At 37.6% G+C, this 10,501-nt stretch overlaps 1 protein-coding gene across 1 annotated transcript; it reads right to left on the bottom strand.

Moving 5' to 3' along the window:
- Nucleotides 1-5,537: 5,537 nt before the first annotated feature.
- On the bottom strand, nt 5,538-8,987 carry LOC110884784 (dicarboxylate transporter 1, chloroplastic). Its single transcript, XM_022132501.2, has 3 exons — nt 7,793-8,987; nt 7,415-7,636; nt 5,538-6,211 (listed from the first exon to the last, which is right to left on the bottom strand). Exons 1-3 carry the CDS (start codon nt 8,882-8,884, stop codon nt 5,849-5,851), a joined length of 1,677 nt encoding a protein of 558 aa, XP_021988193.1. The 5' UTR covers nt 8,885-8,987; the 3' UTR covers nt 5,538-5,848.
- Nucleotides 8,988-10,501: the final 1,514 nt, after the last annotated feature.

The following is a 10,501-nucleotide window of genomic DNA, read 5'->3' as shown; positions in this document are numbered from 1 at the left end:
TTTGATTTGATTAGACGTTGAGGATAAACCGGTATTAAAAGCTCTTGTGTCCTTGGACGACCTCGGTATCTTACCAACACTATACTACGCTCACGATGGGTGTACTTGCCCACATGTGTGTTTAGTGTTAGTAAATTTCGTGTTTTATAAATTTAAAACTTGGCTAAAAAGTGTAAGAGGGCTTAAAATATACATAAAAAATATAGCACACTTCACGCACATCAATAACTTACGTACTTCATTTCACACTGTGTACGTGCTGGTTACGCGTAAACAATTTCGAACTCTATTATGCTATATCAAACTTGTATGCTCACCTTTACACTACGTGTATTGACTTTTACTTTAACGTCTGTGACAGGTGTTTAAGATGCTTATTTGCTTGGATTGCTGTGAAATCGAGGCTAGGAAAGAGTCTAGAAACAAAGACAATTTATTTCTATTTGTTTAAATCTGAGTTGTCGGAACATGTTTTATTGTTTGAAGAATATCTATGTCCGTAATAACTTGATTATCTAATGGGTCATGGTATGGGACATGGCATTTTAAACTATTCGGTAATTTAGTCGTTATGGAATTTCTTTGAACAATTTGTTTCGCTCAGTGCCGCGCCCCGATGATTCCGCCATCGGTTGGGGTGTGACACTCAACTCTACCCCTGAAACTAAAAAAAAGAAATCATTAAAAGTTGAAGAAAATCAACAAGAAAAAGTTGTACGATACCGTTGTTGTTTGTACGACACCCATGATCAGGGATGAGCAAATGGTACCGTGTAGCAGTACCGAATTTCCCGAACTAAAAGATTCTCAAACTCCATCCGGTACCGACTTTTGACGTTTTCTATATCAGGCTGGTATCGATTTTTAACTTCATGTAGCGATAATGAACCGGACCGTACCTGTATTTTCGATACCAGTATTGGTTGACACCAAGCTTATCCAACTAAGAAAGTAAGGAAAATAATAATAATAATAGTAATAATAATAATAATAATAATTATTATTATATTAATATATTATTATAATATAATAAAATTACTATTCATTTCATTTGTAATATTAATAGTAAAGTAATATTAATAGTAAAGTAATAATAGTAATAGTAATATATAGTAATAATAATAATAATAATTTTTACCTTCATATACCGATAATGAACCGGACTGTACCTGTATTTTCGATACAAGTATTGATTGATACCAAGTTTATCTAACTGAGAAAGTAAAGAAAATAATAATAATAATAATAATAATAATAATAATAATAATAATTATTATTATATTAATATTATTATAATATAATAAAATTACTGTTCATTTCATTTATAGTAATAATAACATAAGCAAAAAGATAATCTATAATAGTCATCATAATCATCGACAGATACGAGAAAAATTTAAAAAAATTAAAAGTAAATTCATAATTTTTTTGGTAATCCGTTGCAAATCAGATTACCAATGGTCATATTTTGACAACCAATCACCAACGTATATTCATATTCGACGGTGATACTCATTCGTTTAATACTATGTCCATTTATACTTTTCACACCATTTTATGCTTTTTTTCAACACCTTTGTAAGAACAAACAAGCCGAATGATGGAAAACACCTCCTTAGACTGTGGGGTATGGGGCGGGGGTTTGGGCGTGGGTGGGCTGAAAACGCCCAAGCCACCACCCCGGGTGGGCATGGGTTTGGGCGTGGCCCCTTTTTCGTGGGTTTCAAGCCGGGCGTGGGGCGGTCTGGCCAAGCACATGGCGGGTTGTGAATGGCCAAACCAGGCTAGCCGGGTTGGGCTAGCCGTTGGGCTATTTTAAAAAAAAAATTTCTTCCTTTATAAATACTTTACAATATTTATCATTTTTCTCACACAAAATCAAACACATAAAACACAATCTCGCCATGAGTTCTTCAAGTTATACTGAATCGTCATCATCATCTGACGATGGGGCGGAAATATTTCTACAAACGATCGCGACGGTGGTGAAAGTTATCGTTGAAAACGAAGAGGAGGAGGAAGAGAGTCAACAACCTAAACGCAGAAGAAGGTACATCGCTCGTGAACGGGTTACCGCTAACGATTTGTTGGTAAGCGATTACTTCTCAGCTGAACCTAAGTATGATGAAAAAATGTTTAGGCGCCGTTTTCGTATGAGTAGAAACTTATTTTTAAGGATATCTAGAGATCTTGAGGAGAAGTATGTTTATTTTCAACAAAAACCCGATGTAACCGGGCAATTAGGATTTACTACGTGGCAAAAGGTCACGGCCGCACTTAGGCAGTTAGCGTACGGCAATAGTTCGGACATTATGGATGACTATTTAAAAATGTCTGCACGTGTAGCTAGAGAAAGTCTTCACAACTTTTGTTCGTGTATTCTAGAACTCTATAGGAAAAGATATTTGAGAAAACCCTCGTTCAGTGACATGCAACAATTATTGGAACATCACGCAGATTATCATGGGCTACCCGGGATGCTAGGTAGTTTAGATTGTATGAAATGGGCTTGGGAACTTTGTCCTACCCAATGGCAAGGCGCTCACACGAGTGGATTTCACGGGAGTCCAGCTATCATGCTTGAAGCGGTTGCGTCCCAAGATCTTTGGATATGGCATGCGTTCTTCGGTATGCCAGGTTCACATAATGATATTACCATCATAAACCACTCGCCCCTTTTCAATGATCGAATAAATAGTATAGGACCCAAAGGAACTTTCTTTGTAAACGGGGTTGAGTACGTGTATGGGTACTACCTAGTTGATGGGATTTACCCAGAGTGGGGGGTTTTTGTAAAATCATTCACAAAACACGGTACGACAGATCCAAAGAGATTAAAGTTTAACAGGGTACAGATGGCTGCACGTAAAGACGTCAAGCGAGCATTCGGTGTTTTGAAGAAAAGGTGGCGAATATCAGTGGCGGAGCTTGACCAAAAGTTTCGAGGGGGCGTAAAGTGATGGGACCCAAAAATTTTTTCCTATCGTTATGTTTCGGGTCGGATCGGCTATTCGATTCAGGTCATGTCAAATAATAATAGTTTCAAATAAAACTAAAAAAATTCATTCATTCAATGGACCTGTTCTTGCACATAGAAAAACTAAATATTGTATAACAAACAAAAGACATATATATATATATATATATAATGATACGAGATAAATGGAACCTAGACGAAGAATTACAACTCAGCCCGGCGACCTTTAAGATTTTTGAATTCATCAAATATGTCTAGCGAATCAAACTTATCAGCAATTTCTTTTTCTATGTAAATCATGAAGCTATTGTGAGATATTAATTATATTGTGTGGTCGGTAATCAAGGGTTAAAAAAATAAAATAAGAGTTAAAATATATTTACCAAACTACCCATTATTTAGGAAAAATAATCGGGGGTAATCCTATATAATTTTAAAAATTTCGGACGAAAAATCGGACCATATACGCTTCTAACCGAAACATTGGGGTGGGCGGGTGCACCCCCGAGCACCCATTATCCTTCGCCACTGGCGAATATTACAAATGCCTTGTCGACTATTGGACAAGAATCAGATTGGAAACGTGATGTACACATGTATCATTCTTCACAACATGATTTTGGAGGACGAAGGTAGAGCGGTCGTTACCCACTATGATGACGATGATTCCCAACCAGGTAACGTAACAGACCAAGATAAAGCGGTTAATGAATTTTGGATCAAGTCAAGGGATATACATCACAACCTTCGATCTGATTTGGTGGAACGATTCCTGGGTTCGAAACCGACGAAGACGACGAAGACGACGAAGAATGATTGTTTTTTATTTTAATAATTATTATGTTTATTTATGTATTTAAAAAAAATATGTTTTTTTATGTTTTTAACTAATTTAAATATATATTAAAAAAAATGATGATGTGGCTAGGCCACGCCGGCCCAACCCACGCCCAACCCAAGCCCCACCATACCCCATTAAAACTTGGGTTTGGGTTAACATCCACGTGTCAGCAATTACCTCAACCCACGCCCAACCCAAGCCCACCATACCCCGCAGTCTTAGAATTCTCGAAAAGCTAACAATAATACTTTTTGACTTGTTTATTAAGATTGGATCAATATATTACATCTTATGTATAGAAAGAAGAAAAAAAGACAAGTCAAGAATGAAATTCTTAGTGCTCACACCCACTTACTATTGCTTATTCAACACAGTATTCAAATTTAAATTTTATGGATTTTTGGTTCTTTGGCTTCCAAACCTAAAATTCAACACCCCAAACTTTTCAAACATTAGGAAAAAACACCAAAGATTCAATATGAAAAACATTATTGACTGGACCATTTTGTACCTCAAGTTGTTCACTTTTTCCACTAGTGTTCCCCTCATGACTTATCTGACTCACCAAACCACAATCACCTTCTACCCCTCTTTTACACATGAACCTTTCAAAGTCTGCATTCACATTTCATGTTGGTTTCTATTATTTTCTTATTTTATTTATTTGGTCAAAAAGTTCCAATCTTTCCACATAAAGATCTTGTTTCTAGGGTCTTAGTTAGTTCATCTCTATGCGTTTTGAAGCATGGTAGGGGTCATATGTGTTCCATTGTGGACTCAAAACACAAGTAATTAGGATTTTAATTGCAAAGGAAATCGGTCAAAAAAAAAAAGTTCTTAGTTGACGGATTCTAGGTTCCTAGCAAAAACAAATGATAGCAAGAAAGGGTTTTTTTTTTTTTTTTTTTTTTTTTTAACTTGAAAATATATGAACATCGATATGTGGGGGGTTTTTTTTTTTTTTTTTGGAGTTCGAAATTGGATCATTCTCATATGTACAAACATCTATGATCTTTTAAACCAGAACTAGAAGCTGATGCATGAAGAATTAATGGACGGTGATATGGTTGTCTGACTATAAAATTTCAAAGAAGAGCGGATGAATTTGATTGTGGATTTTGTTTAAGGGTATTATTTTTTTGGCAGTAAGGACCTATCGTAAAATTCACAGGTTTGGTTTGTCTTTAGTCAAGATGAATTCGGCTCAAACCCATAAACAAATTTATCTAAACATGTCGTGTTGAGGTCGATCGGATGGGTGAAGATTTTTTGTTTAATTATGTTTTATGCCATGACCACTAACTCACTGAATATGTTTTATTGTAAATTTAGAGTATTAATCTGTAAAAAAAAACATAATAAAATTTCGGGTTAAACAGGCCATGTCAACCCACAAACACAAACACAACCACTTAACACCCCTAGTTTTGATGTATGAAACATTTAAGCATGCACCACTAATTTTTATGTATGTAAGCATGCATCTTACCGTAAACGGTCATGATTATAGGTTAGCGGGCTGAAATAATCAACGAACACACTGATGTCACGATAGCTTTGAAATAGACCAAATCAATCAATGAACCCACTGTCATAAAGATGATATACAAGAACATACAACAGTGTAATTTCATCTTTTGTTTGACGTGATGATATGTCATAAAGACAAAGCATATGTATTAATACAGCCATATATCAACGTTTTATATACAATCCATATTGATCAACATATACCGTGTTTTATATTAGCATGTTTGACATACATGAATAATGTGTATACGATTAAACTAGACACTAGTAGGCTAGTAGCCCCAGATGATTTAAAACTGATTAAACTTCGTGTACTTGCTCAAAACGAGTTGATCTGTTTGATAGCATTTCATATTTTGTCAACTACAGGGGAATCGTCAGATTAATTAAAAAAAAAACACAAAATTTGCAAGGTGAAAAAATCCTGAGAGAAAATCTTGCAACCAGATTCAATACCGAAAGGATTTCGCAACCAACAGCACAATAAAAGTCAGAAATGCCTACCACAAGCCGATGAACTTCCACCAGACTCCACCAACACCAAGCCAGATGATGATATTAACCACAGAGATGAGGAACCCGTAGCCCCACCATTTGGCAAGCGGTACATAGTTGGCTCCATAGAATACAGGGGCTGACCCGATTCCATAGTGGGTCAAACCACCCATGAGGTTTGAGAGGAAGGACAGGACCATGGCTCCAAATAGTGGTGGTGTGCCAAGAGCACTGGCAACCGATAAGAAGGCGGTGAACATGGCACCGATGTGAGCAGCTCCGCTAGCGAAAAAGTAGTGGGAGTAGAAGTATAGAAGAACAAGAATGCCGAACGATGCTTGCCATTGAAGACCTAATCCACCAACAAACTGCACAGAAAAAGCCCGTGTTCAGCTTCACAGTATAGTTAAATGCTTACAACAAAGAGTGTGGATTTATCTCGCGAGTCATGACATGAACTTGACGCAAAATCCGCGGGTTTAGACTAAATGGGCTTAGGTCAGTTTCGGCTTGAACCCAAAACACGTTTAGCTAAACAAGTTGGTTTGGGGTTGACCTGGCGGCTGGCAGATTTAGGATTGACTTGTCTAACCAGTTTACATTTTCATGTCCCTGAGGTTTGGCCAGTTTTGCGACTTTCGTCCAAAGGTTTATTTTTCCGCATCCGGATCCAAAAAGTTTGAGATCTTGCCATTTTCATCCGGCTCGTTAACTCCATCCATTTTTCTCCGTTAAGTCAGGGGCATTTTCGTCTTTTTTGTTAATTTAAAGGACAATTTGGTCTTTTTCAGGGGTATTCGGTCTTTTTACATAAAGTGAAAAAGACCGAATTGCCCTTTAGGTTAGCAAAAAAGACGGAAATACCCACTTAACGAAGAAAAATGGAAGGAGTTAACGAGCCAGATGAAAATGTCAAGATTGCAAACCTTTTGGATCCAGATGCGGAAAAATAAACATTTGAACAAAAGTCGCAAAACTGGCCTCAAGGACGAAAAATTTACTCTAAAAACTAAATGTATTTTGATGTCATAGCTTTAAATGTTTGGGTATTTCATGCCAAATTTAAAGCTAAAGGAGAAATTTACATCAACTTTAATAAAATAAACATTTGAACAAAAGTCGCAAAACTGGCCTCAAGGACGAAAAATTTACTCTAAAAACTAAATGTATTTTGATGTCATAGCTTTAAATGCTTGGGTATTTCATGCCAAATTTAAAGCTAAAGGAGAAATTTACATCAACTTTAATAAAATAAACGTAATTCTTTTATACACATTTGTATTTTATTTGTAAATTTGGTTTTTTTAGAAAATTGATACGTAAAAATAAAATAAAAAAAATCAGGCTTCATGTTTGTATCAGCCTGTAACTATTTGTGTCGTGTTTGGGCTCATGTGTCTGACATGATTTTCACATCTGTGTCAAAATTTCGGGTTCAACCCGCCAACCCACAAACACGACCCATTATGCACCCCTTACAACCTCCGGAACCGTTTTTATAAAAAAAAATCATTCTGGCCCAACTACTTTGCCGGTTCTAGTACATATATATGATTTAATGAGAAGCATACCTTGACAACGGTTTGACTAAACCAGGAGATAAGACCGTATTTGTTAAGGTACCCCGCCATTGCAATGAGTGCGGCAAACCATGTAAGGGTATCCCATGCAACAGCTTCGGCCAAGCATTCCTTCCATGTCACAACTCCGGTTATAAGGAGAACCGACAGTCCAAGAATAGCAGCCGTAACAGCATCAACATTCAGCATACCTCCAAATATCCACAGGCCAACCTGACTCGAGAATCAAAACGCAAGAATGAATTTATCTTTTCAACATTGTAATTAGCACCGTTATTAACTATACACATTCAACATGCCTCTAATATAACAGGAACTAACAAAAGAAACTATGTTAACTAACTATACACACGTTATCAGTCATCATACCGTAAGAAGCAAAGTCCCCGCCATAATAACTTCATTCTTGGTCATAGGTCCCATTTTCTCCAACTTCTCTTTAGCAAGTTTAGGCGCATCCGGGCTACTCTTCACCGACGGCGGATACACAACGTACAAAATAAGCGGAACCACAATCAACGAAACAATCCCTGGCACAATAGCAGCCACAGCCCAATCCGTCCAACCAATTGTCTGCTTAATCGTATTAAACGTCAAATTCGCACTCAATGGATTCGCAGCCATCGCAGTCAAAAACATACTCGAACTAATAACCGAAGTTTGAAAACAAGTCAACATCAACCACGCCCCTAACTTATGTTCAGTCCCATCCCCTGCATTACTCCCACACGCAACACACAAACTCTTAACCAATGGCAAAAATATCCCCCCTGCTCGGGCCGAAACCGACGGTATCGCAGGCGCTAACAACGCCTCACTGAACACCAAACTATAACCTAACCCTAACGATGAACTACCGAACAATTTAACAAACTGATAAGCTATTCTGTTACCTAATCCTGTTTTGATGAATCCTCTAGCGAAGAAAAACGCAAGAGCAATTAACCACGGAATCGGATCACCGAAAGCCGAAAATGCAGCTGCAAATGTTAGGGTTTTGGTTAACACACATGCACCTAATCCCATCAACGCAACGGCACCTAGTGGAAGCGGTTGCGTGATGATTCCGACGATCGTTGCGAGAAATATTGATAATAACTGCCACGCGTTTTTCGATACACCGGCCGGAACTGGAACAAACCAGAGGATAATTCCGGTAGCGAGTGACGCAAGCAGAGGTTTCACCGCCGCTCCTTGCCATGGCGCTACCGGTGCTGGTGCCGGTACCGGTACCGGTGACGGAACAGGATCTGGTTTCGCCGGAACGGAAGCTGCTGATGCTTTTACGGTGAAATTGAAGTTTCTGATCGGTGTTTTGAGTTTGAGTGATGATCGGAGGTGTTCTCCGGTGGATCGGTGGAGGTTTAGCGGCGGCGATTGGTGGAGAGACGGTCGGAGTTTGATCGTCGGAGGTGATCTGAACCCTAGGTTGACGGAGGTTGTGAGAGAAACTGACGCCATCGTCGGACAAAACGATGGCGTTTCGGGTTGGACAAAACGACGGCGTTTCGCGGCGGAATCCGGGGTCGTAACAGTGGGAAAAATGTGAGGGGTTAAGTTATTTATAGGTGAGGGGGTGGGTGAATGTGAACTGTTGGATTGGATTCTGATCTGACGGTTGAGATTGAAGTTTATAAGTTGGCCTCGTTTTGTCCGTTGAAATGTTTTGCTATTTCCGTCTTTGTCCCTTTGAGGTCACCGTAGAAGGGGTTGTAGGGTAATGGCTAAAGTGCGCCGGGATGATAGAGTGTTGAGTGGATCCTACGTGGCATTTGTGATATGCCACGTGGAGGGCTTGTTTTAGAATGATGGATAGCGGGCCCTGAATAATGAAATTAAACAAGTTTGGTACTGAATGGTAGGGGTGTGTACGGTTCGGTTCGGTTCGGTTTTTGAGTAAAATAAAAACCGAAACCGAAATGTTGGTTTTTGGGTTTTAAAAACCGTTCGGTTTCGGTTTTTTTCGGTTTCGGTTTTTCGGTTTTTACGTCGGTTCGGTTCGGTTTTTCGGTTATTTCGGTTTTTGTAACAAAATTATGTAAGATTCAAAAAATAAAAAGTTTAATTTATATTATAACAATCTTTTTATATGTTTATATTTAAGTTATTATAGTTAACCTCTTTAATTAATATCGTTTATATAAATCTAAACTTCTAATCTATTTTTATGTTTCTTCAAAGTTTTTATTAAATTTAATTTTTATATTAAATTTTGTTATATCTTATAGGTAATAATAAATCATTTCAGTTATAATGTTTTTATTATAAACACTTAACATTAAAAATAAAATTAACATTTTCTGCTAGCATTGGGTTAAACACTTACAGAATTTAAACTTAAACATAAAAATATATGTATTGTAACTTATCAGTTCGGTTCGGTTTTTTTCGGTTATTGAAAAAGTTTATCCGAAAACCGAACCGAAATTTTCGGTTATTTAAAATCCGAAAACCGAACCGTCGGTTTTTGTTTCGGTTCGGTTTTTTCGGTTCGGTTATTTCGGTTATTCGGTTACGGTTCGGTTATTTCGGTTTTCTTGCTCACCCCTACTGAATGGTGGCTACAAAAGAAATGATCTAGTGACCTACAAAGTTATGATCAATATTAATCTTTTGTAGCAATTATACTTTATTTACCTTTTTTTTTTTTGAACGGTAAATTTCATTAACGAAAAAACAACGATTCAAGTCAGGCCGACAGAACAACTACAAAATTACATATTTACAAACGAACTCTAATCCTTCCAATCTAAACCTTTATACCTCGACCTATTTGAAAACCAAAGGAAACTTAAAGCCTTAATTTCTCTAATAATACTTTCAATCTTGACCGGCGAATTTGAAAATTTTGACGTTATTCCTAGCTCGCCAAATGCTCCAGCTAGCAATCATAATGATGCCTTGAACCGCGTCCTTTTTCTTCTCCGACAATCCGAGATCGTTGTGGTAGGAAAATAGATCACCAAGAGAAAAAGCGAAGATGTTAGGAATTTTGCACCAAGAACTAACTCCACTCCAAACTGTCGAGGCGATGTAACAGGCCACAAACAGGTGATCGGCCGATTCCTCATCAGAATA

Source organism: Helianthus annuus, chromosome 11, assembly GCF_002127325.2.
Source record: "Helianthus annuus cultivar XRQ/B chromosome 11, HanXRQr2.0-SUNRISE, whole genome shotgun sequence".
Taxonomy (NCBI): Eukaryota; Viridiplantae; Streptophyta; class Magnoliopsida; order Asterales; family Asteraceae; genus Helianthus; species Helianthus annuus.
This window is presented reverse-complemented; position numbering and strand designations above follow the sequence as displayed.

What these genes read in the sequence shown, in the direction of transcription:
- LOC110884784 (XM_022132501.2), bottom strand. Translation starts at nt 8,884, where the DNA reads ATGGCGTCAGTTTCTCTCACAACCTCCGTCAACCTAGGGTTCAGATCA. An exon ending in CGGGGACTTTGCTTCTTACG is followed by an intron (nt 7,637 to 7,792) that starts GTATGATGACTG and finishes TTCTCGAGTCAG; the next exon opens with GTTGGCCTGTGGATATTTGG. An exon ending in TTAGTCAAACCGTTGTCAAG is followed by an intron (nt 6,212 to 7,414) that starts GTATGCTTCTCA and finishes TTTTCTGTGCAG; the next exon opens with TTTGTTGGTGGATTAGGTCT.